This window comes from Crassostrea angulata, chromosome 10 (genome assembly GCF_025612915.1).
Source record: "Crassostrea angulata isolate pt1a10 chromosome 10, ASM2561291v2, whole genome shotgun sequence".
Taxonomy (NCBI): domain Eukaryota; kingdom Metazoa; phylum Mollusca; class Bivalvia; order Ostreida; family Ostreidae; genus Magallana; species Magallana angulata.
In genome coordinates, this window is record NC_069120.1 from 51,387,546 (window position 1) to 51,414,855 (window position 27,310).

General features: G+C 35.1%; 2 protein-coding genes across 9 annotated transcripts; one reads left to right on the forward strand and one right to left on the reverse strand.

Moving 5' to 3' along the window:
* Nucleotides 1-120: 120 nt before the first annotated feature.
* Nucleotides 121-11,899, forward strand: LOC128166615 (sarcoplasmic reticulum histidine-rich calcium-binding protein-like). 4 transcript variants are annotated; one of them, XM_052831894.1, is made up of 4 exons: nt 121-565; nt 5,929-6,159; nt 8,840-9,316; nt 10,000-11,899. In XM_052831894.1, exons 1-4 carry the CDS (start codon nt 223-225, stop codon nt 11,661-11,663), a joined length of 2,715 nt encoding a protein of 904 aa, XP_052687854.1. In that variant the 5' UTR covers nt 121-222; the 3' UTR covers nt 11,664-11,899. The 4 variants fall into 4 exon arrangements, with proteins under 4 accessions (XP_052687854.1, XP_052687855.1, XP_052687857.1 ...); XM_052831895.1 differs by lacking the exon at nt 121-565 and adding an exon at nt 1,665-2,131; XM_052831897.1 differs by lacking the exon at nt 121-565 and adding an exon at nt 2,219-2,763.
* Nucleotides 11,900-12,844: 945 nt separating this feature from the next.
* On the reverse strand, nt 12,845-27,275 carry LOC128164473 (serine/arginine-rich splicing factor 7-like). 5 transcript variants are annotated; one of them, XR_008240946.1, is made up of 11 exons: nt 26,253-27,220; nt 25,823-25,900; nt 22,571-22,663; nt 22,123-22,227; nt 20,082-20,588; nt 19,687-19,761; nt 19,547-19,591; nt 18,859-18,996; nt 17,887-17,919; nt 17,302-17,495; nt 12,845-16,010 (listed from the first exon to the last, which is right to left on the reverse strand). XR_008240946.1 is itself a non-coding variant. In XM_052828311.1 (11 exons), the coding sequence occupies exons 2-11, from the start codon at nt 26,381-26,383 to the stop codon at nt 15,917-15,919; spliced, it is 1,299 nt and encodes a 432-aa protein (XP_052684271.1). In that variant the 5' UTR covers nt 26,384-26,866; nt 27,174-27,275; the 3' UTR covers nt 12,845-15,916. The 5 variants fall into 5 exon arrangements, 3 of the variants coding, with proteins under 3 accessions (XP_052684271.1, XP_052684274.1, XP_052684273.1); XR_008240945.1 differs by having other exon boundaries at nt 17,302-17,516; XM_052828311.1 differs by lacking the exon at nt 17,302-17,495 and having other exon boundaries at nt 26,253-26,866; nt 27,174-27,275.
* Nucleotides 27,276-27,310: the final 35 nt, after the last annotated feature.

Here is a 27,310-nt window from a genome sequence, read left to right on the forward strand (position 1 = left end):
AGTGAAACCACAAAATGTATATATATATAAATTGAGGTTTTCTCAAAAAAATTAATGAGTGAAAAAATGTGTTTAGCGGGGGGTAACTCTTGCTGGTCTCTAACAGGTGCTATGCGTATCCAATGAAGCGCGTCGGCTGGCGTATATCGGTAAACACAAGAGACATCTGATCGGCGTTCGAATGTAGTGGCGGTTATTATCAGGAGGGCTCTCATAACAATCATGCCCAATCGCAGAGAAGAACCCGGAATTCAAAAGCAGCAATCAGTGACATCGCGATGCTTGGCCATTGTCTTGAAATTTGAAAATGGAGGCAAGAGTGAGGTTGATGTGAACGAGGAAAGTTGTGTTGGAAAGGATATTTTGGACGATTTTAAGCTAAGGAATAAATCTTGTTATTGGAATCCAGCTTTATTGGAAAGCATCAATAGTTTGGAGTATTTGGGATTCGTGTCTCCCTGTACTGTTCTTGTGGGAGGTTCCGACCTTCACCTGGAGAATATCCGGACGGCCTGGGGAAGACGGGTCTTGAATGACCCCACGAATTTCAGTGTACAGAGCATAGGTGAGTCAGGTATTTTAGCGGACCATGAAAGAATGAAAAGAAACTAGCACTAATGTTTTGAAAAGCGTTTTTCGACAGATGGGCGAAAGGAAAATATTTTTTGAAGTTAGTTTGCAACCTTAATAGATTTATTTAAATTAATTGTTCAACGATTACGAAGTTGAGACAGATGTTTCCTTGAATTTTCATTGGTTTGTCTGCTTGTTTGTTGAGATGGCAAATTCAAAAATTAAAAGAAAAAGGGAGATGGGGGTTGTCAAGAAAAGTTCTTTTTAGGTAAGCACGGTAAGACAACTTTATTTTCAGTGGCCGAAATAATTATGCATGTTACACATGTAATTGTGCAAACATATAGCTTGAAGCAATTTTAACTTTATGATTTATTACCATAAACAGATAACAAAGTGTAGGAAATCGCAATTAACACCTAGGCTGACAATTTTATGGAAATTCTTTAAACAGGATAAAGTTTACAGGTGACGGGTTTATAATACAACGTTTAACGGTTAGAAACAATTGAATTGCGAGATTAAAGAGATTTGCTACAGATAAGATTGTGTTGCGATAGGCTCGGTAACATTACCGAGCTGAGAGGATTTGAGGTGAAATCCTGTCGTGTGTAGACTTTCTGCTTGCCTTGATTTTCTTACCTGATAAAGGTATAGTTGAAAGCAAAGAGGATTTAGAAGGGACCTAAGTTATGTCATAGTTTGAATCAGACTTCATAATCATTGCCTCCCAATACCTGTCAGACAACAATTCCTAAAAAATAGATAAACCTACTTTAAACTGATTTACAACCAGTAATTAAGATATTAGTAACTTTATATCTCATAAATAATGGCTATATATCTAAGTTAAATGATATGGAATAAAAGACATTTTAAAGATGCATTCAAATAATACAGAAAAGTTCAGGGATTTTACAAATCTAATAACAGGTGAAGAAATTTCTTACCTGATTTTAATTTCCAAAATTATTTATAAATTACCCATCTACATATCATTAATATTTTATACCCTTATATATGGTCTTTATTCTTTAAAATCTTCAGAGCATTCTAAGCAAAGAGATTTCTTTTCTTTATATAAAATATTTAATTTGAAAGAGGTTTTACGTAACAGTTTTTTTTTGTATTAGTGACAGACAATGAGATAATTGACAAGCCCAAGATAAATTCATAATGAGGAGACCATGAGATTGATTAATTAAGAGACTAATTAGTCAGCTGTCCCACACTGTGCAGATAATGATGAGATAGGGTATGGAAGATAATATGCATTCTTCATTTGGCATGTTTATTTTGTAAACAAACAGTTGTAAGGTTCTGCACTGAGATTTGTAGTTGATAATTAGTCTGACATCAAAACAGGTGTTACTGTGCCAGTTGGCAGAAAAATCAACACCTCAGGCCCTGAACAGTTTAACACCTTTCTGGTTTCACTGCTTATAAAGGAATTTAACTGGACAATTGATCATCATTCATGTAAAAGAAATATAAATAGTAGACTAGACATAAGAGAATCATTTGTGGACCTAAGGAATTAGGGAAATGTTCTTTCAGGGTAAGTGTTATGTAGTTCTTTTTTTTCACAAAATAATTACAAGGAAAATTTCTTAAATTAATTAGTAGCTAAGTTAACAGCTGGTTAAATTATTTTAATTAATTTTTGCTTTGATATCAAATTAAAATTATTAAACAGTTTTGTTTGCTGACTTGAAATGATATCAAGTAAGAATAATGAAGCATCGAATCAATGGAAATATTGATGTTTGGTCTTAGTACTTAATGAAAAACAAACAGAGATATGCTCACTTTGATAAATCTGATTAAAAAGGCTACTGTAGCAGTCAGTAACTGTATTCCAAATGGAATATAATTGGTTACATCAGGGGGTCCCTCCATCTTATTGTGTGTGAGACAGAGTGATAGCATTTAGTGACATTTGATTGAGCCCCACACTGGCCCCTAATGAAGGAAGTTAGAACAGCCTGCTGGGAGGGACAAAGGAAATACTGGAGTGGTCATTTTCCTATTTTACACAACTCTCTGACACTTTCTATTATACCCATATGTAATTTTGATATCTGTGGCCGAGCATTCCTCTGCACATGTTGAATACAGAAAACAGGAAAGAATAAGGCGTTGTTTGTTGGCACCCAGGCGTTTGGTCTGCACACATCAACATTTGGTGAGGTAAGGGCTAGACGATATACGTTCGTATTGATTTCTGTCATTGTTAGATTTACCCGGAGGGTTTTAGAGGGTGTCAAGTGTTGGTATACCCCCATAAACATTTCAGCCTGGAGTGGAGGCCCTCTGTTTCCTACCCTTAATGAGACATTTAATGCTATCAATATTTCACATCCCCCCTAAGATCTTCAATAGGTTGTTTTAGATGCTAAAACCTATTTAAAATTGTTTAAGGATGCCTTGCATTTTGTAAGAAATAAGAGACATACGCTGTAGTGTTATACATTCAGGTTAAGACCAAGCATTGCAGTAGATTATCAAATGTAATTTTACACAACCTCTCTGGAGAATTGATAGCTTATTCACATAGATGTGACAAATATTTTCAAAGAAAACACAATAGAGGAAGTTTTCATTGGGCAGTTCTATAACTTGCTAATCAGTAAGAAAACACTCTTTGAAGGAGGTTTTCTTTCCTTTCATACCTGACGCGTACCTGTGAATTAGGTACACACACACCTTGATAGATGGATACCTTGTTTGCACAACAACTTTTTCCGTTCAAACACTCACCCCAAAAATTTAGTATCTTGTGTTTGCTCTGTGATAAATGAATAAAAGAAATATTTAGTTTTTGCATGTTGAGTTTCAAACAATTAAACTAAATTTAAATTATATCCTAACTTCAAGAGATTGAATTATACCATGAGAGAGAGAGAGAGAGAGAGAGAGAGAGAGAGAGAGAGAGAGAGAGAGAGAGAGAGAGAGAGAGAGAGAGAGAGAGAGAGAGATTTCCACTGCTAGTACTGCAGCCACCAGCTACAAGATAATGGACATTGTAATTATATGTTGATAATATCTATAGAAGCCATAAATCGCCCTGATCAAAGGATTATCAGAAAATACCCTAGAAAGAAGTCTTTATTTATTGGAGTTGGGGGAGGGGAGAGATCTATACTGTAGTGATACTAACAGCGGTAGTATAGTATAGATCAATGCTCCGGGCCAGGCATTAACACCAACTTAAAATACTTCAGTAGGGGTTCAAGAACTGGTAGATTGTCCAGCCCAAACAAAGGGTTTATTGTAAACCAGATTAAGAGGTAATTTATGAGTGGACATGTTCTAAGTCCTTGAGAAATAAGTATGATGGATTTCGTTGATAATGGGATTAGGAGATGATACCACTTAGGTAAGGGGAAGTAACCCTGATTTCTTTCTGTTGTTAAGGGTTTGTTTAAGGGGCTCATTATTGCACACTGACCACAATCGTCATATTGATAAATCCATGCTCTGTGTCCTTTGGTGATGCCTTAGTCAGGAAAACTGATAAGACAGCCCTTCAGATAGAAATATCTCTAACAAGGACCCACTAGGGTACTTATGTGAAGTGGCTGATGAGTCAGTGGGGCATCATAACTGTACCTGACCCCTGGGGTTAGGCTCCCTCTAATGAAGTCAAATCCAGCTGTAGAGCATGTCAAGTACACTCAGTAGTGTGAAAACTGCCCAGTGTAACTGACCAGTGTGACATCACAATCACTTAGCAGGCTAATGAACACAGAGCCCAGATTTATTACTGTAACATCAGCACCCCCTATTTAGTGGACCTCTAGACAGCGTTAAGGCTTAAGAACAAGGGAGATAATTCACAGGTAGGGATTTATAAGGTGTTCAGGATTATAACAGGAATTAATTGTATATGTTCAGTAAAGGGGAGATAATCACTATTTTAAAGTCAAAGACAGTGACAGAAGTGTGTCTAGGCATCCTGACAGGTCGGGAGGTTTTATCCATTTATCTGTTCGACCGGGAGCCTCTATTTCTATGATTCTGATAGGATTGTAAGTTTTATTTGATAGATTAGGGAAATATTGTTCTGTAAGTGGTTAGAACTAGTCAAGCTTTTGTGAATTCCCAAGATGACATGTCACAAAAACGACACCAAATGTATTTGTAAAGGGTTTCTAATAAGTTTCTCCCTAAAAACTTTTGAGGCCATTTTTGGGTTGCCGGGATACGTACGCTGGCTGTGGTAGCGGATCCTTCACACAACTCTCGATCTATCTCGTAGTCTCTGATTGACACTGCGGTATACATCATACTTTTGTCACATATCAAAATGAAGTTCTGTCTAAATATTGTTCAAGACACTGTGCTGTCTCCTCATTTTAATATTGTTTTACTTTCACTCCTGTTCTACATGAAATTGCTCTGTGATAGCGATAAGTTAGTTTGCTTGTTTTCTACAACTCAATTTTACAGCTCATCAATATCGGAGTGGAAAATAAATATCAAAAGTGAGCAGTGATTATTGGTTTCCTACAAACGGAGATTTCTCTTAATTGACGTACATCTAAATGGACTTAGCCATAATATTAGTTTATTAAAATAGCTATGTACACAGTGCGTTTAGAAAACGTAAAATCATTTCTGTTTGCCAATCATCCATTATGATCAGACAGTAAAAACTGGCCAGCTCCAGACATATTGTATTAAGTCTAATGAACCAATTATAGGTCAGAATATATTGAAGAATTGATGGGTCATGATCCCAGGCCATTAGACAATCATTTATTACGAAACATAAAACTACCTGCTAACAAGTTTTTTATGAGGAATCCATAAACTCTTTGTAGCATTAGGGCAGTGCTTTATCTACAAATTGTTCTGTCTCCCATTCTATTGTTTGCCGTGAAAACAAGGTTTCTCAAGTGGTTAGTGTGACTTCAAATGAAATTTTGTGGATGTTTGATATTCTTTATCGGTGTTCAATAAATGCACAGCACGCATGGCATTACTGGTGCTGCGTTTCTATACAGCAATGTTGCAAGGCTTAAGACTTTGGTGTAACCTGATGACTTGGATCTATTATCTGGCTGTCTTAATCCTGTTTTGAAAGATGTTAGAAACAGCCTGTCATAATGGATTTAGTTCTTGTCAATTTGAAAAACTTAGCACTTCAAATTTAATTTTGTGAAAAAAATTAATCAATACTATAATATGCAACAAGAAACAAGATTTCATAAACATTGTTTCTACGTGTATTTTATGAGAGAGAGAGAGAGAGAGAGAGAGAGAGAGAGAGAGAGAGAGAGAGAGAGAGAGAGAGAATTTTAACTTTTAACCATAGAATTATTTTATTCAAAATTGTTTTTTAACTTTTAGGTGATGTTGAGGGAATAAACATGGAGGTGATACCACAGACACAGTTCATTCCCCTGTCAGAGATTTTATGCATGGTCATCCTTGACCTGAACAACAAGCAGGTGGTCGCGACCTTGGACATAATACAGGAGAGACTGAATCAGTGTTACAAGGGCATGCAGATCCCCGCCCCTCCGGTCATCTACGACACACTGGGCACACTCATCAGAGAGAGGAAGATCTTCCACACAGGTGAGGGTTACATCACAACTTGTACTCCACACCCACACCTCAAAGAAATGGATATTTTATTCAGGATATTAATTATTATCAAATATGAAGCAGAGCTCCATGCATCTTGAGAAAATGATAAAATAAAAAAATAAAGCTCCCCAAATCTGATGTATCATGTTTCTTGTCTGAGATTATAAATATCAAAATGAAACAAAATAGAGTTATGAGAATTCTAAAAGCAAATCAAATGTTTGAACAGACATGTTTAAAAGACTTAAAGATTTCTAGTTATAACATTATTTGATTTAGACCAAGCTGACAAAATAAGCATAAAAATTAACATCATTGTCAGGAAAGAAAGCCATTGAGAGCTGAATGGGCTCAGGTTTCTTTCTAAATGTTTATTACTAATACCAAGGTATTGAAGCTTTAAACGGAAGATAATTAGATTGAAAAGACTCTACAATTCATGAGTAGTTTTCCAAGCCACTGATTATACATTTGTAAACACAGACAATTTGTTCATCATTCTCTCGTTTGTTATTCAAGCATATTCTGTAACTAAATACTTGAGCCAGATAATAACTTGCAATTTTGAATTCTAAAAAGTCAGTCCCAATAGAGAAAGGTATAGAATGTCGCATAGGATTTCTCCCCCTCTTATCTGAATGTCCTTTGTTTGGCTGTAAGCAGAGTGTACCTGCCCCTTCATCCTACTGTTGTCCAAGAGCATTGAGTAATAATGGATTACAAGACAATACTGTGGTGTCTGATCAAGTGTGCATACAGGAAATCACCTACCCTCCTACAGCTCACTGAACCCATATAAACCTTTCAGGATCAGTACAAGATCAGAGGACTCAGTGACTTGTTTATTAATCGCTTCAAAGGACTTCACGATTATGTGAAAGTTTGGCTGTTTATGTGGGATGAAAGAGACATATGGCCCTTACTGCAGAGTCGATCAATTGCATTACCTCCCCATCAAGGACTGTAGTCCACCAGATTTATATCCATCTATAGTCCAGTGCTGGTCAATAGTCAACATAATATGTCCCTTAGCTCTGGGCAGCTAAATGACTTGCCACTAATTTGTAAAGTACCTCAGACAAATTGAGACAATTATTGCCAAACATGTTCACACTTGGTTTATGGTAGTGCTAAAATTGGTGTTCGTTGGACATTCCCCAGTTGCCTTGGGACAGTGTTAATTAGAAATATAGCACTGAACAGGGGGATAGACGGCTTATTATGGCTGAATTAGGGACAGGCCCAATTTATGCTGTACACCTGTCATATTAACTTCAATAACTCAGCTCATTTCACTTTCTCTTATCAAAGGAAATTTATGTCCGGTCCCTGATCAATGTCTTTCCGATTCTGTCTTGTTCTGTTTCAACCTGTTGTGAGATATGCAAGGACTGGATTGATTCACGGCCCACAAGAACCTTGGTATAATTTGGGGAAGTAGATGTACCCCATAATACAGAGATTTCTGTAAGTGACGCACATTGGCTTCGACTTACACTGACAAAACAATATCGACATGCCTCAATCACACAAAGCCACCCAGCTAACATTCAACTACAACTGAGGGTCAAAAATCTATTTGTTGTGCATATGCATATATGCATTTCTAAGACGTCATAGCAAGAATTAAAATACATCCTATTTAGGTAATATTTCTTTCCATGATCTGATCCAGACGCTATAAATCAGACTTGAATTCAGTTTTACAACTCTTGGTCTGGAGTTTTATGACAGTGCGTTTGCTCAGACAACTGAGCCATAAGTTCTTTATTTGAGGACATTATCGGGTGTTATGAATTTGTTAGTAAACACTTTCCAGCAGTTGATTGAAAATTTTGAGGCTTGCCTTCTTCCTGTAATTTCTGTCTCCCCGGACTATATCACAGCAATAAACCCAGCTAGACCAACATGGTGGCATTCAGTAACCTGTCTCGACCTTCGGTTTGTGAAGCTAGATTAAGCAACTGATTTTTAATATACCACCTTCAGGGTAGATGCTTTGTTGTAGCAAATGTCAAAGGGCCAGAAAATATCCGATCACAAAAGTTTAAAGATCTAATTGAAAAATCAGCTGTCAACTTGAGGGTGCAAACATTTTATGTTGCTTTGCAATCCATCGAATAGCCACACCACTCGTTCAAAATATCTTTTTATTGATTTCACCCCAAGTCATCCTAATGCATTGATCTCTTGTTCACCAATTCAGAGAGGGTGGAAAAATTACAGGATGCACTATTTTCATGTTTGAATAGAATAAAATGATATGAATCTTGGGTAATTGAAACATTGAATTATGGGAGATATTTAGTTTGTCACCTTTTTAAGAATTCTTGAAAAACTGACTCAATGCCAATGAGAACAAGGCTCTAATTGATTTGACAGAAACATGAAAAGATTTAATGAAACCATAAGGGTCTCAGTTTGAGTACAGGAGTTAATAAGAGAGAATTAATTGAATACCTAGATTTACTCTACAACCAGGCTTCAACCTGTTTTTATGAATACCTGTTTTGTAAATGCCTTACACTCCTTGTATAAATAGATTGTCAAAATGTCATCAGTATAATTGTGTTAAAATTCCAGTTTTTGATACATATCAATTTGATGCCAGAGGCCATATTTGTGATTGAGTGTCAATTTAATATTTTTAATCTGTTGAATCCTTCAGGAAGTGGATATTTTGTGGTGACATCAGACACCTATCGAATGCCCGAGGACCCAACTAAAACCATTCCTCTGTCATGGCTTCATTACAACCCTAATTACATACCAGTCCTGAACTCTAATGCCAAGGGTCTGACCAGAACCATTTCGTGCCAAGTGACTCTCGCCAACGAACCCCGCAAGGACGGGTCAGAAAAAAGTTCCAACCCAGACGATAAAATTGCAGAGATGAGGCAGACACTTGAAAGAGAGGCTCTGGATCGACATCCATTAGCAGACAAACCGAGATTGGCCCGAAGTCTCAGTGCTAGAAGACCTCGGGAGAGAGTTCCGGCAAAGAATGAGGATCTCCGAGACTTCAGAAGGAGTCACTCAGTCAGACGACAGGACGAGAAAGAGAAGAAAGTGGTTCAGGAGGAGAGGAAATCCACAGAGGATATAGCAGTGAGCAAGAAGAGCACCAGCAAATCCAAAGACAAAGGTATGTCTCAAACCGGACAGAAGACCTGTTGTAGAATTTTGTGTCTGAAAATAGTTTGATTTATAGTATGAACAAGGTGTATAGGTGCCGTATGTCATTTTATAAAATTTAAAGTTTAAAGGAGATCCTCAAGATTTCAGAAAGTATTTGTACGGTGCATTTGTTGGAATCATATGCATTTAAATACTGGTACACTAATATATCTAGCTTTGAAAATTTTGAAGATGAGTTAAATAGTTTACCCTAAATATCAAAACATGTACCTGTATTGTAAGAAAGCTTTTAGATGGACAAGGTAAAACTTTGCTATTAGATATTTCGTAAATATCAATAAGTCAGAATGTTTTGTCAATGTCAGCTAATCTACTAAAGCTAGCTTGTGTGTATTTTACAATAAACGTCTTAACATCAAGAGTCTTAGATCTCCTGAACCAACAAATTACTTAGTACAAATGTTGTGTTCTTTGTAAGTACACTGTACAAGTAATCCTACTTAAGCACATGGAAGAGCATTAATGAGACCTCTCATGAAAATGTATTCTCACAAGAATTAAAATCATTAATAAGTTATTGCAGATTATCCTAACACATATCTGCATTTATTGGATTCAACATATTCCTTAGCCATTATAAAGTACCGTAATCCAAGTTTGCAGGTCTTATAATTCTCTTCTTTTTTTCAGGTGAGAAAAAATCCTTATTAGCCAAAATTTTTGGAAGGAAAAAGAAAAAGCCAGAAACAACTCCGAAGGAAGAACCAAAGAAAGTGGAGCATGCAACATTCTCTGACCAGTTTCCACCTCCGGAGTGGTCATGGTACAAGGAACAAGTGGAGAAACAGCATCGCATCCACAAGTGGATGCAAAATGTTCCTCATCATCCACACAACTTCCACCACCAGAACTATGAGCAGGTTCATCAGATCTACCAACATCATCCACACCACTCAGACTATCAGACCATGAGGTTCGGACACGGGCCAATCAGAAGTGATGCTATCTATGGAAGACATCTTCCACCTCAACAGGAGAACCATTACCATGTTCCACCCAGAATGAGGATGAGGAACAACCCACCTCCTCCTATGAATGATGATTACGAAGAGATTCAAGATGTGGATGCCAACAGCAGATTTAGGTCCACCCTCCCTCATCATCATCACCATCCACATGAAATTGAGAACCTAAGGAGGATGTCAGATGGAAGACACACAAGGAGAAAAGAAAAATCAAAAAGAATGTCACTAGATAGAAAAGTGGACTCAAATTATGAAAATGTTCCAGTGTCTTCAAAATACCACTCCCCAGCCTTTCCCTACCACACAGAGAGGAGTCCACATACCCATGAACACAATCAGCAAATTACTCATCCCCAGCACAGTTCAACTCCACGTGTCACTGGCATGTGGCATCCGCACCACGAGTCACATTACCCAGAATTCCATGCAGAAGAAATCATTCAGCATCAGGGTACCGTCCAAAAAACCAAGAGAAAGTCACACCGCAAACATGGACAATCGAGTCACAGACATGTTGATGAGCGCCACAGACTTCCTGCCAAGAACACCTCTATTTCATTGTCTCATGATAGTGGTGTGAATCTTATTGGACTTCATGCTGTGCAATACAACCATCCGCATGACATTCACCACAGGAGAAGAGTTCAGGATGACATGTCCATTAGGAACAACCTTAGAAACGACCCATACGACTCTTATGAAGATATTCCCAACTACAACAAACACGAGGATCGTCCAAACTACAACAAACAAGTGGTTTGTGAAGTAGAAATTAATAAATCCCCAGAAATAAGAACACGACCAAATGAATATGTTTCCATGGAGATGGACTCCAAGACTGAGAATCAGAAACAAAGAAACAGTTGTAATTCAGATAGTGCATTAACTTTCAGTGAACAGAGTTGTGAGACAGTGGTGAAAAAGGAAGACAAGGACATTGAAGACATCACCAAGGAAACATCGGAGATTGTCCTTGGAGACAGTGGTTTCAGCTCACCGCGTGTCTGTGATGATAACTCTCCGGAAATGGAGAAACAAAAAATCAAAAGCAAAGTCAAGGAACTTGAGAAGGGAAGTCACTCTGACCTCTGTGACAAAAACGTGTACCAAAAATCTGATGACAGCTCTCCTGAAATTCACGACAGCCGCTCAAGTGACAAGGAAAACCGAATCAACATGATTAACAACTTAAAGCAAGCTCATGGTGACTATGGGGTCCTAACACATGTCAATCCAGTGAACGGCAAAATACCCCTATTCCCGCAAAACACAATGAACCCACAGATTCCAAGGAAATTCAGTTTCAAGGATGACTATGGATTCTTGTGAGCAAGGAGGAAAAAAATTATTAGACTGGAAATTTCCACTTTTGGGAGGTGCAATATTAAAACATTAACAGAATACCTCAGTTTGCATGAACGAAATTGTTTTAAATATTTATGTGTGTGTGCAGCCATTGTCATTGTTTTATAGTGCTATTTATGTAAATAATTTTTTTAGTCAATTTAGCAATGATTTCTGAGTTCTTTTACAAGATTTTCTACATTAAATAAATTAAAAAATCATTTAATGTTGATGTTTTTCTTTCATTGAACTGGAAATGAAACGTGTGTTTATGATTTAGTATTATAGCTTGAATGCAGGATGGTAAAAATTGTCCCAGTGGCAGCAATCTATGTAGAAAGTAATGGCTGATAAGAGCCATTAAGACAAACATTAAAGTTGGGCTTGGTTTATCATCTGAATGAGTTTTAAAACATGACCGTGATCTCTATGGTTGTTAACAACATAAATTTTCTTGATGCGATCTAGAATGATTTAGTTAAAATGAGTTGAACAAATCGTCCAATTCAGGCTTAAACAGGTAGAACATGATGTATGTTAACAAGAGCTTGGTTAAAGCACAATATTGCGACATTGCTAGAAGATGCTAAAAAAATCATATAACTGTTATAAGAAAGGAGGAATAAGCAGATGTACAAAAAAATATATGGCTGGGTCGCAAAACGAACTCGGGACTTGTGCCGTATTAGTCAGGAACTTTACCACTGAGCTACCCGGCCAGTATTTATGATCCATTTAGCCCCAACTACTAAACACACATATATGCAATACCATATATGATTTATGAGTTTCCGTTCCAGCATATAAAATATGGCTTACAACTCAGGTTTCGTATCATGTACATGTGTAATAATTTGTATTTATTTAATATCAAATACCTTGGTTTACTATCTAGTGAAATATGCAGAATTCTTTTTATGATAAGTAGGTCAGAGAGCAGTGGCAAGGTTACATTACAGAGGGCAGAGATTGACAGGGTCAGAGCTTTGAGGTTTTCTGGAACCAACGAACATTTTTCATTTGATTGGGGGTGGTGGTTAAAATACCCCAATAACCAAGGTAATAAAACTGCAAAGAAAACCACTTGCTCATTTCTGTAGAGATTGTCAAAACACAATTACATTCACAAACTGCAACGATATAGATTGAATAATGACAGTAAAAGCTTTAAATTAATAAAGATTTATTCATAAAATTAAGTATTTTAAATCTACAGACAAATTTCATTTGTAAATCAAAAATAAAATGTTCCAATATTGAACAATAGAATCTGCATAGTATACCATGTAACAATATAATCACTCCTATTGCATAGAATCATAATACATGTCATGTGACATAAACAGATTTTAATTGAAAAACAGTACATGTACTTCAATTCATACAAAATGGGGTAATCAAAATTTCCTACAACAGTGTAATTTTTTTTTGCATGGACTACCTTATGGCTTACAACTCAGTTTTCTATCATCCTGAAACGAGTGCCAATTAAGGTACCTTACTAAACCTAGACTTATACTTTTTAAGACACTACGTGACAAGATGGTGATTTATATGTTTTGTAAATTAAACTGTTTACATTGTTCAATTGCGTTGTATATCGTCGTAGGTCAGTGGTTAAAGTACTAGTATTAGGCTTCTGAACTGCAGATCATGAATTCGAATCCGCCTGGAGCTTAAATGTTCATATTTACTGAATTAAATTTTCGAAAATGTAATTTTTCATTCAAAATTGCACATTAAATACTGCCTATCCATAATGATATCTATCAAAATCAAGTAATTTTCTGCTGATATGAGAAAATATTTCAAGGTGTAGTAAGCCACCTTAACAAAATGAAAAAAAAAAAAATGCATGAAGAAACTTGACTGTTGAAACTTTAATTATGAAATCATCGATCAGACTATAAATGGATTGAAGTAACTGCCTTAATTTTGATTTTCAGATTTTGGACCTTAGAGAATTTTGAGAGTCTCGGAGAAGCACATTGATCCAATAGATGTACCCTATAGCCCATCTAATACTATTACATACATATTCATACAATGTTTATATTTGTAGGTTTATAAGAAGCTGCTGTATATTACCCTAAACTAATACCATCATTGTAGACTTGACCACAATTACCCCCTATAAAACATATCAATTAATATATGTACGTGTATACCAATATTTCTGTAAAGCAGGTAAACAGATCAGAAGATTCAAATCATAATTCATGCATACATGAACATTATATAAGAAGGGTAAAATATGGCAATTTTAACAGTGGAATGTTTCCATTTAGTATGGCATCATAATAAACAAGAGTAAAAATTTTGATAACAAACAAGAATTATTCATAAATATCAATGCATAGAAGTGATGAATTATATGTTTCCTAGCTTATACACATGAGTACCGGTATATATTAACACTTATGAACTCCATTTAGTGGTAGTGGTTTTATCTTCATTTTGGCCAAGCTTTCAAGCCCCACTGCACCAGGTCAAATGATGCAGCAACAAAACAATCAAAAGAAGGATAACTTTTTCAAAATGAAGAGTTATTTCCCTTTGTAGATCTTGGCAGAAAGAATATGCCAGCAGCATTATTTTTAATCTTTTATTCTAATTTATTTTATTTTTGACCTTAAATACTAAAGATTAATTTTGTTAATCCCTTTGAACCTTTTATAGTGGTAAACAATGAACACAATCTATAGAAGCAAGCAAAAACGTGCACTGGTTCATTGGAGAGGCTGAACACATCATTGAATATCTTCATAAATAAAAATCCTACATCACTCAAAACACAACCATTTTACAATACATGTAATTTATAGATAAAAACAAATACTTTTCAAAGCAACATTTTCTATAGCCTATCGTATTTTCCATTGGGACTGCAAAATATTGAAAAGCAAAAGTCTGTAAATTTTCCCGCATCTTTAGATACTGAGTAGATGTAGCCCACAAAAATGTATATTCATTACATATACTGAGATAACAATAAAGTTTGTTAGGGGATTCTTGCATAGAAACACAAGACAGTTAACAAACTAACAAAAATCTGAAAGAGACACAGTTCTATATCAATTTCTACTTGCACTAGCTGATATTGCACACATTTCATGGTTACTTAGTGGCGCTTCATTCATCAAGAAAATTTTTTCCTTCAAATAATTTGCCCGGGTATGCAGATTAACAAAGAATCCAGATAAGTAAATCAGCATCATATCTACCATCATTCTTGGATAAATTATTTCCCATCCACTTGGTCTGGAAGGTAAAGAACATGCAAGGAAAATCTGAATACAAGAGGCCCCACTGTATTACATATTCGCAAATATGCTATTTTAATTTTTTCTGTTTGTTTGTGTTTATCCTAATTGCATAAACTATGTATTATTTGTCTATCTACAACAAAAATATTATTTTCAATAAATAAATTTCTAATGACTACGAAAAAATGTATATGAAGTAATATTATTGCAAAAAAATCATAATTTGTCATAATAAGCACTTACTGTGTATGGAACAATTATATGACTGCAAATACATGTATATGTATGGGACAATAGTGTTCAGCATTATATTCTCCCTCTTTTCTGCCCCCCCCCCCCTCCATTTTAATCCCCTATCGTATGTACCTACTTGGTTATTTTCATTTGTCAAGAAATAAGAGACCCCGATCATCCTCAATATCCTGTACTAAAGAACAATTATTAGGGTACGTTGTACATATATGTCTTATACTCTTTTTATATGAAAGGAAACTCACATGACATCTTGAAAAAGAAAGTGAATATTGCAGAAATACCTCACATGACCATTATATTGTTTATTTTAATATCATAAAATTTTCACAACCCAAGCCCAAATCTAGAAAAATCACAAAAACCTCGATCTAAATTAAAGCTAACTGATGCCAATACTGATATATCTTGAGACAATCAAATCAGGTTTAAATCAATGTGTTATTGGCAATATATATTTTTGAAAAATGATTTATGAAAAGTTACAGTAAATGTAAAATTTCAACATTAATACTTGTAACAGACAACATGTGTGTTGGAGTGTAACTAAAACACAGACATTATTTTTAACATTGTATCATGGTATAATTCAAAGTGTGATTAAAATAAATTATCTGAGACTTTGATTTGTCATCAATGATTGCTGTAATATGATTTCTGATTGACAATTACAGCCTGGCATTTGACTGGCTAGATCTTGCCCTCTTGGTGCGAGTGAGTTCAATCCTCAGAACCTTCTGAGTTTGGGCTGTCTGCTCGACTTCCAATCCTGTCAAATTTGTCCCTCCCATGATGCTTCACTTTCTCCTCCTTGCTATAAAATCAAGACATAAATGAATCTGAATTAAATGAACAGCAAAAAATAGGCTGGGTCAGCAGCCTGTGGTACATACGAAGCAAGCTATCAGAGTAGTCTAGGATAGTATAACTGTTGTATCACAGGAATATCACAGCCTACCACTTGTATCACAGGAATATCACAGCCTACCACTTGTATCACAGGAATATCACAGCCTACCACTTTTCTACCTACCGGTAGTCTACAATCTAATATTGCAACATTCTATTTCCAGTGCTGTTTCAATCTCTAATATTATATTTATTTAAAACCAAAAGATTTTAGACCTTTTGATCATAATTACATGTATATTTATTTATACACAATTGAACAGGCATTATATACTGGTATACATATATATGTACAGTCATGTATAAAATGTCTCAATTATGATCATGTTTCAATATGGTAAGTTGAACTTTTGAATCACCAACAATTTTTCTAAAAGGTAGATGCTGGTATGTATGTGTATCCTAGTTATTATAAAACTTGATAAGTTTATAAAGATGTAAAAATTGCACACTTTCAGTCCATGTGCCCATGTAACTTATGTCACAGGAAATAAAGCAAAGGGATTTGCATCTTTGTAGATAATTCAAAAAAGTAACTGTGTACGGAGTTATTTTTGTCCTGTCAATTTTAGTCAAACACACTTTTTAAAAAAATGCCCAATTTTAAATTTTCCCTTAAAGCATTGTGTTTAGAGAGATTTTACATGTATTACTCAATTTCCAATTCCCCCCACTAAACTGAGGGACTAATGAAAAAGAGGGGATATAATAAAATGTGGCAAAATCTTTTCTGTCTACTGTATTATTAATATAAAAATGGAAAATATTTGGGATTGCACGACTTCAACCCAAGCTAAATAAATTGAGCAACAAACTGATCAACAACTGCATACAAGAAAAAAACCCAAACGTATTATCTTAAAACTCGTGGTACTGCTAGTAAAGGGGCATAACTCTTAACAAAAAGCTGAAAATACTCTTTTCCAAACCTTTCAATAATGGAATGCTTGTTATTATAAAGTCCTGAGAGAAGGAATGTCAAATTCTACTATTATAAAAAATACAGATATACTTCTCTGCCTGGATTTGTCAAATGCGAAAGAAGGTACATTATTTCTATAACTGGATCTACAGTTTGCTCTGCGCTAGCCTAATGCAAAAGGGAAGGAGTGTGTTAGTATATGGCATATGTGAATGCTATATCTATCTTTAAAAGAGCGTTAGTACTCCTTAAACCTCCTTATCAGTTTACTCACTTCCAAGTAAAACAGTTTCTGATTGGTTAATCCTCTTTGTGAAGGTGTGTCCTTAAGTGGATTGACAAGTCATAAGTTGCAGCTATCAGAACTTGAGTGGTGGTTTGTTACATGAAATTTGCTGTAGCTGATGGAAGAGTTACGGTTCTTTGTCAAATGCTTCCAAGTTAGTTATCTCCCTTGAGTAGCTGTAACTATTTTGATTCATTTTCTTGCTAAATATACTGGTGAAAAAATATGCAATGGGAAAAACTTAACATATCTACATTAGAGTTTGCTTGCTCTCTAGATCTATGACAATTATGTTACTGTGAAGTGCCTATCAATTTAATGATTTTATGAATAATGTCACCTTCAAAGTCAAGGTATGCATATATATTTAAGCATTCTACCTGAGTTTTTTCTATGTGCAAGATTTTATAAATTAAATATTAATATACATTATTGATAGCACATGAATAATAAAACAAGTGCTCATAATGTCTCTCAGAGACAATAAACTCTCGAGGGTGTCTCTCCTCAGTCTGTATCACTTGTCAAATTACATATAGATCCTCTTATCAAAAATCTCTATGCAATACATACCTTTCATCTTTACCATTTGAAATTTCATCATTCCTGTAAATAAAATAATTCTTAATTATTAAATGATTTCACCAAACAAAAATGCTGACCTGTAGAAGTCAGTTTATTACCAATGTATACGACTATGGACTCTTTAGTGGGGGTTCATGCACATTTAAATAATGAAACATCTTATAACAGTGTTGTTGCTCTTCAGCTTAATCATCCTCCCACAGGATTGTGAAGGAGAGGTCTCACCCTTGCATGACATTTTGATTACAATAAGTTCTTTCTGGTTCTCTAATACAAAAGAGACCATCATTCTCTGTTGGGTTCTATCATATTAAAGAATACCGTATATCAGGTTTTTTCCACGTCATGTTTTTTCTGCAAATCGCAGCCTAGAACGGTATATAAAATTTACGTGAATCAAATTTTCACTATTTCAAAGTCACATTGAAAATGTAACTCACAATTGTTTAAACTTGTGAGGTAAGAGGGGAAAAGTATCTAAATTGTCGATCTTTGTAATGAAAAATTCGGACAATGAAACCATTTACACGATTTCCTTAATGTGAAATAATTACCAATAATTATTTTCAGACACGCAAACAGTCATAGATAAATAGATCATGTACCTTTACATATACTGGTAGCTTAGGTATTATTAGACATCGGTTTATGCAAGGAAAATGACCGTTTTAATTAGCTTGTTAATGGATTATTCAATAAACAACAAGGCTTACAAATCCATTATCTGGCGCTTGTCCTCCGATCCCGCAATTTGTACCTCTAACTAAACAAACTGAACAAAGTTAACCGTACTTTTTCTTACCTGTTTACTTTATCAGAAAAGAGAGAACTCTATCACAAAAACAAAACTTTGTATCAAATTTACGCTGATTTATTTTCCGCGGTTCGGAAATAGTCACGAACAAAGCGGAAATTGGAAACATGCGGAAAAAACCCGATATATGGTATAAAGACCATTACCTTGCTTTGTTCTCCCCTGTTTCCTGTTCCTCCTCTGACATTCTGACGTCTACATCTTCACTGAGCCCATTGTTATCACTCAGCTTTGTATTCTCATCAACCTTATCAGCAGAAGAATTTTCCTTAGCTTCTGGCATACTTTAAAATCAATAAAAGGAATATGAAAATTTTGTGAAATACCATAATATATGAAAGACTACAAAGTAGGATGGTCTCCCTGCGCCAAAGTCCAATGGTTTGCTGCCTGTATGGACATTTTGGTGTCTTTCGCCATCAAACTTTGGCACCTGCACCCAAACCATCATACTTTGGCATGTTTAACTTGCTCAAAGGTATGCCGTAAATATATGATGGACCTTTTCAGAGCAGAGTAAATACAAACTTGTAGAATATCTACATGTACAGTCAAGCTTCGTTAACTAGATGGGACTGTTTAAAATCTTCGAGATATCCGTGTATTCAAGATATAGAAGTTAAAATACTTTTAAAAAAATAGGTGGTTGGGACTTACACATCACTTCGACATATCCACTGTATTCAAGATATTAGTGTTGGAGATATTAAAGTTCAACTGCACAACAGCGTGCATATTCAGCTTTTGTAATTTCAGATTTTGCCATATACTACAGTAAATAAAGCTCAAGTTACATGTGGTACCCTCTCAGATCATTTTATAGCTGGCCCTCACCTCTCTTCTGGTTGTTTATCTTCTGCCGGGGACTTGGAATTCAACCTGAGAAAGTTATGAATTAAAGTTACCTCCCTTTACGTAAAATTAGCTTTAAAACATTCAAACTTCATTCTTGTTGTTTATAACACCTGTAATACCTTTCAACATCATTATTGGTGTGTAGTGAATCTACTTTCTGTTTTGACAATCCATCTGTGTCTCTGTCTTTACTTCTACAAGAAACAAATGCATACTGAACTGAAAAATCAAATACATTTACTACGTAGCATGAATTGTCACATCAGTATTTTATTTCTTCATTGTAAATTTGTTAAACAAATATAAATGTATACTTAGATGGATAATGTGGTTTTATTAATACTCTTTGGTGCATCAACTTTTGGGGATTGTTAGAAAATATTGGACAAAAAGCCCACAGTTTTGAGGACATATGGCCCTGTGAATACAAATTATTGTGATTTTCTAGGATCTGACAAAAGCAAAATTACAAAAATTGGTGCTCAAAAAATATTTATGAAACCATATTATATACCTTCTTTCTAGGCTTTTTGACCTTGATCTATTCTTTTGTCTTGACCTTGACCTATCACATTTTCTTGATCTTGACCCAGATCTGTCTCCCTTTCTTGATCTGGATCTGTCTCTCCTTTTTGATCTGGATCTGTCTCTCTTTCTTGATCCTGATCTGTCTCTCTTTCTTGATCCTGATCTGTCTCTCTTTCTTGATCCTGATCTGTCTCTCTTTCTTGATCCTGATCTGTCTCTCTTCCTTGATCTAGATCTTTCTCTCTTCCTTGATCCAGATCTGTCTCTCTTTCTTGATCCAGATCTGTCTTTCTTCCTTGATCCTGATCTTTCTCTCTTCCTTGATCCTGATCTGTCTCTCTTTCTTGATCCAGATCTGTCTCTCTTTCTTGATCCAGATCTTTCCCTTTTCCTGGATCTGGATCTAGATCTGTCTCTCTTCCTTGACTGTGACCTTGACCTAGTTCTGTTTCTCTTCCTTAATCTAGATCCATCTGTATTTTGTGATCTTGACCTGTATTTGAAGAGCAGATTTGCCGTAAACAAACTATTCTTGTCAAAATAATTAAAGTTGCTTATGGGAAAATAAATAAAAGAGGCATTGTAGACATAGCATTTAACATAGCCTGAAACAAATTTACAAACATCAGAAAAAAATTGTTTAATGAAAGAAAAATTGAGCAAGATTACATACCCCATGCTCTCCAAAAACTTGACAATGGTACAAATAAATGAATGTAAGGTATGCATTAAATACACAAAGTAATTTGAAAAAAGGCATAACTTGCAAAACTTCCTGCTAACATGCACATCTATTCCTTTGGTTTTAACAAATAAAAAACTTGTAAGTTCAAAATTCTTACAAAAATAAAGGAATTGGAAGTTCCTGGTAATATGCACATCTGCAAATTGTGTCCTATATGCCTGCTAAGTTTTACTAAACTCCATGCAGCAGTTTAAGAGGGGTTGCTCTTACAAAAAACAGGACTGATGGACTGACTGACTGACAGACTAGTTAACAACATTATACCCTTCGCAACCTTGTAGAGTGGGGTATAATTAAAATGGATATAAAAAAATTCAAGTTGAAAAATAACCTTGCATAAAGAGTACTAATCATTTAAATAGGTATCTTTATTAGGTACTTCCCATTAAAAAATAGGACTCACTGAGGTTAATGGAAAAAGCATGATACCTTTTTATACCTGACATTCTTCTATCAGCCTGTAACAGTAATACTTTACCCCTATCACCTTGTAACAGTAATACTTTACCTCCTATCAGTCTGTAACAGTTATACTTTACCTCCTATCAGTCTGTATCAGTTATACTTAACCTCCTATCAGCCTTTGAAAGTTATACTTTACCTCCTATCAGCCTGAATAGTTATACTTTACCTCCTATCAGCCTGCAACAATTATACTTTACCTCCTATCAACCTGGATCAGTTATATTTTACCTCCTATCAACCTGGATCAGTTATACTTTACTTCCTATCAACCTGCAACAGTTAAACTTCACCTCCTAGCAACCTGTAACAGTTATACTTTACCTCCTATCAGCCTGTAACAGTTATTCTATACTTCCTATCAGCTGGTAACAGTTATACTTTACTTCCTATCACCCGTAACAGTTATACTTTACTTCCTATCAGCCTGTACCAGTTTTACCTTTACCTCTTATCAGTCTATAACAATTATACTTTACCTCCTATCAGCCTGTAACAGTTTTACTTTACCTCCTATCAGCCAATAACAGTTATACTTTACCTCCTATCAGCCAATAACAGTTTTACTCTGCCTCCTATCAGCCTGTACCAGTTATACTTTACCTCCTATCAGCCAGTAACAGTTATTCTATACCTCCTATCACCTGGTTACAGTTATATTTTACTTCTTATCAGCCTGTAACAGCTATACTTTACCTCCTATCAGCCTGTAACAGTTTTAATTCACCTCCTATCATCCTGTAACAGTTATACGTTACCTACTAGCAACCTGTAACAGTTATACTTTACCTCCTATCAGCCTGTTACAGTTATACTTTACCTTCTGTCTCTTGAGCATGACCTTGTCTTTCTTCTAGAAGATGGAGATGCTGGAGATCTTTGTCGCCTTGGAGATCTTGACCTTGAACGTGACCTTCTAGACGATCTGTAAGTAATTATTATTCACAAAATCTAACGTCTTTCCTTCAACAAGACCTGTAAGTGTGAGTAAGGATTATTCATAAATCCTCTCATAATGATTCATGTTACAAGTTGACATACAGTAAAGCATGGTTGTAGCAAAGTTTCTGAAACTACTCATTTTAATTTGTTGTACATTATATAATGTTTGAGACTACCGGTAGGTTAAATGAAACTTGCTTCATTGTAATTCTGAATTCATTATATGTGAATTCAATGCAACTATGTTTTACTGTATGAAAATATTGTTTTATTAAACATCAGCATTGCTTTACTATAAACTGTCTAATTACATGACTTCATGGTACCTATTTCTCTCTGATCGGGAGCTGTATTTGACAGTGGTCTGCTCTCCATAAGGGACAGCGTGTTCTACTCGCACACGACGCCCACAAACCAAGCTGTAACGATATGAAAAGCCTTCAGTGGGTACATACTACATGTATCTATTTCTTTCACAATCTAGGATACTTGTCAGCTTGGGTAACCATGTAACAGGAAGGTAATTTCATACAGATATTTGATACTCTGTGTGGCTAACAGTAATGGGACCCAGTAAAATTATTTAATAACTTCACGAATGGAAATAGAGCACCTTTGCAATGAATGAGGAAATAATGTCTAGATAAATAACTCCATTCAGTGCATGCTCTACAACCAAAAGTTGTTAATCTGTTTGGAGAAAGCACATACTGAATTTGATAATTAATTAAAAAGCAAAAAACTCTCACTGCACTGTAGGCACACATTGAAAACTCCTCTCCCCATCTTTAAAACTGGTAATTAACAAGCATTCTGAGAGTATTGCATAAGCAATACATGTCCCCTACCGGTTTGTGGAAATTGTGAAAACAATGCACTGTTATGCAGAATATCGAACCCGAACATTAAAAAATTGGAATATAAAAAATTAATTTTCTCAAAAATATGTCAACCAGACGCTACAATAGTGTAAACTTGATCTGTAGTTTGACATTTTGAAGCTGTTCAGCAAATTTCATATTATTCCCCAAACGCATAAAGAAAAAAAGTGTGGAAAACTGAAGTGGGACAGACAGACGGACTGACGGACTCCGGTGAAAACTGGTAGGAGAATAATAATATCATTAAATGAGAGAGACAGAATTTAAGCCAATTACATTTTGTATTACCACTTGTTGTCTGGTGTATATAGGTAAATTGCATCTACATGAGATAGATCTATATACAGACTACAGTATATACCTATTCACACAAGCCTATAATATTTTTAAAATAAACAAGGTTGTATACAAGTAACAGTATATATATAATGGTATGAAAAACTTGATATGTTAAAAAATGTGGTGTTTTCAACAAATAGGTGTCAAGTCGGATCTTCCGAGAGGTGACCTGGCAATGTATCGCAAGCTGGCACCAATCTATAACTGTTGACAGTTGACCACTGAATGAAGTTTCAGTGGCCAGTGCCTGGTAATGGGTACATTTGTGTCCATATAAAAGTGTTAAACATGCTGACAACTGCTCGCTTATCTAGTAAAAATAATGAAGCAGTACGGATGGAGACCTGGTACATCCAATCTTTTACGCAGGTGGAGCATCCCCTAATTTACAGTGGAGACAAGCAATATCCAAAATATTGTAGAAACCGCCTTTTAACAAAAGAACTTATTTCTTTGCAATTCTGCTTAATGGAATAATTCAATTAATATGAAACTTATTATTTCATGCGAAAGGAATATATTTAACTCATCTATATAAATTTGATTACAATTTCACCAGTTCTTTAAGTTAAAACAAATATCAGTATATTAGTTGATATATGATCAGCTTAAATTATTTAAATGGGTCAAGTTGCAAGTTTTAATGTAAAATTTGTACCTTTGGGTTGATTTTTTACAAAAAGTTTTAATCTTTTTGGTTCCGTTTAGGAATGATCCCCTTTGTGCACACAAATCAGCAGAAATTTCTTTAATTCCGAACTTATTTAATAGTCACTAGTTATTTCTATTACAGTATGTAATACATACACATGTATTTACTTTTATTTAGAAAAAGAATACATTAATTCTGCAAAATAAACATTTTGTTCTTTGGTCATTTTAAATCATGTTCTATTGTAAAATAATGCTGTGTACTCCAACATAGTATACATGTAGAATTAAAATCCCAGTGAAGAGTCTTACCGATCAATATGCTGTACTGTTTCATTGATGACTGTGGTTAAATGGTGAGATAAACTCATACACTTAAGCTGCCACTGCCAGCATCTGTTTGCAGCTGTGCACATTTTATGGAGAACAAAACCTGGTAAGTGAACATTTTTCCCGGGTCAAATTGAATTTTGTGATGTCCTGTGAACAATTTCTAATCTAAAATGATTGATCACAAGACGACAAACACCAGGTTTATGTGACATATTGGCAGATCATATTTCCAGTGTCCAAAAAATGTTTTATTTCACTCAGGAGATGCATACATTTAATCAATAAGTAATATCTATTCTTTATTGACAAAAACATTTTTTTTTATTGTTTTCTGACATATCCTTTTGTAATGTTTTTACATGCACAATTAAGTGATAAGAGTTTTTTATTCATCAAAATTAATCCATATTTCGGGTCAATGTAGTTTTGAAATCTTTAACTTCCTTCAGCTACAAGTAAGACGATATATATATAGTGCTGGGGGGGAGGGGGGGGGGGGGGCTCAAATTGATTGATAGTACATGTATTGATATATCTTACAGTTTAATATTTATTAAAATTACAATACAATACATAATAATATTTTATCAATACATGTAAGAATCTTTATACATATACATGTACTATATATTTCAATACACAACCAAATGCCTGGTTGACATATGATAGCTAGGTTGAAAGTGTTCAAAAATACTTCATCTTACTCTGCAAATGCATTCATTTAATCATATACATTTAATAATGAATTCTCTAGATTTTTATATTATTCTGTCACATCTTTTGTAGACATTAATATGCACCGTGCACAGATTAGAGTTATCCAGTCATAAAAAATAATCATCCTATTTTTGTTTGGGGGGGGGGGGGGGGCAATGTCATTATAATAATTTACTTAACTTTACATCAGTAGCCTAATTCATATCTTTTTGGATGCTTGTCCTTTTCAAATTTATTGGGTCTTTGTTTTTTATTTTTTTAAATACACAGTGCCAGAATTTTTCAGTTTTTACAAAAAATGCCACTGTTGAAGAGCTCATATGATGTAAGTCATTTTAGAATCCAACTCAAGCCCTGTAGAGTGTGCTCTAAAGTATCAGGAAGTACGATCATTTCAATGTATAACAGATGTAATGAATACACTTTAACGGAAGCAATATTTATAATTTTTGTTAACACACCCTGTGTTACTAATTCTGACAAAGAAACAGCCAAATAATGGCTTTGGTGTAGATAGGGTTTCCATGTTACACTTCGTCACGTAAGAACAGGTGCTTGTTTCACACACAGATCAGAGTTCCAGCTATAGAGGGGTTTATATCAATCTTAAGATAATGGATTATGAAGAGGAGAGATAGACATTCAGAGAACACGTACTTTCCATGAAGTTTCTTGACGGCTTCTTCGGCATCTTCCCCATACTTGTAAACCAGAAATGCAAATCCTGGTGGATTTCTAAAGTTACAGAAATTCTCAATGAACCTATATACAGTATTTTCACTTTGTCCATCTAAAGATAATGTCAATTTATTTCATTTTACAAAATTTAACACACAAGAACTATTTGGAGAAAATTGAAAACGTTAAATCTATAGCAATATCGTTAATGGACCATGTTGTGATTTGGCTATGATTAGGGCCTATATGCTATCAATGTACTGACATGTCAACATTTCAATAATTACTTCCACGTTATCTATGAAATTAATGTAACGGTGACCTACTTTTAAAAGTTTTACTATATAGGTCTACATTACAAGCATTTGCAACTTAGTGAGATTAGGAAGGAAATTCTAAAAACACACACCTGGCCACCCAAACGTCCAATATAGGACCAAAATGCTGGAACTCTCTCTCCAGCTCATATTTTCCCACACGACTGCCAAGGTCTCCCACAAACACACGGTACCCCCCTCTGCTCTCGTCCAGTATTGCCATCCCGTCTGGCTTCTTCACTGAACTAGCGCCATCTCGCTCACGGGACAACGCACTGTCCTCAAAAGATAGGGATTTTCCCACTACAGGACCTCACAAAAGTTTATACTACCGGCTGCGCGATGTCTCTTTAGGACGACTGACGCGGTAAATCTCTTTTATCTTCAGTAACGTTATGTCTTACAAATAAAATGGTCAGGACTTTAACTACAAATTCATATATATCCTGACAGCTATCTGTTTGTTTACTGCCGATCATTCAAGTCTCCATCCTCACAATGTCATTCGTTGCCGTGATTGGCCACGTGTGGTTTCGGGACCCTTGACATTGTGTGGATGTCAAGTCTCAACCTAAGTCCACTGTACCAGCTAAGTCATCTTCCATGCTACTTGTCATTCAGGGCTGATCCCAACCAACGGTTAATATCCAAAGGACTGGTACAAATTCATGGCAGTGTTTTATATTGTTTACACAAAGTAACCATTCTGAAAATTAATGAATTTACTTCCTGTTTATCATCCTGAACTGAAAAGCCAATGATAACACAAATGACACATAAGTATGAATCCCATACAGATGAAAAAATGAAAACTAGAAACAAAAGCAGTCAGTAAAATGACAAGACATAATTATCAATATGCCTCTTTTGGTTTGAAAAATGGCTTATTGCTATTACTCATGTGTTTGCAATGTACAGTCATAGTTTAAAAAAATTATTCAGTAAATTACCTCTTGCACCATCTTCCTATTTTTATAATTAAATCACCTTTAACTCTTAGTACATGTACTTACACTTTGGGAATATTGACATCTTGAATGTTGCTGCATTATTGCACAATTATTCAAATTTTTCAGATTTACTTCCCATCCACATATACACGACAGCTTTCATATGCTGCACTTTTAGTGACTAGCATCTGAGGCTTTAG

Excerpts from the sequence above, each read along its gene's own strand:
- LOC128166615 (XM_052831894.1), top strand. The coding sequence starts at position 223 with ATGCCCAATCGCAGAGAAGAACCCGGAATTCAAAAGCAGCAATCAGTG. Across the intron at positions 6,160-8,839 it reads GAGGAAGATCTTCCACACAG|GAAGTGGATATTTTGTGGTG; the intron begins GTGAGGGTTACA and ends TGAATCCTTCAG. Across the intron at positions 9,317-9,999 it reads CAGCAAATCCAAAGACAAAG|GTGAGAAAAAATCCTTATTA; the intron begins GTATGTCTCAAA and ends TCTTTTTTTCAG.
- LOC128164473 (XM_052828311.1), bottom strand. The coding sequence starts at position 26,383 with ATGGCAATACTGGACGAGAGCAGAGGGGGGTACCGTGTGTTTGTGGGA. Across the intron at positions 22,228-22,570 it reads TCCCGATCAGAGAGAAATAG|ATCGTCTAGAAGGTCACGTT; the intron begins GTACCATGAAGT and ends AATTACTTACAG. Across the intron at positions 20,589-22,122 it reads TCATGCTCAAGAGACAGAAG|GTCAAGATCACAAAATACAG; the intron begins GTAAAGTATAAC and ends CTTCAAATACAG.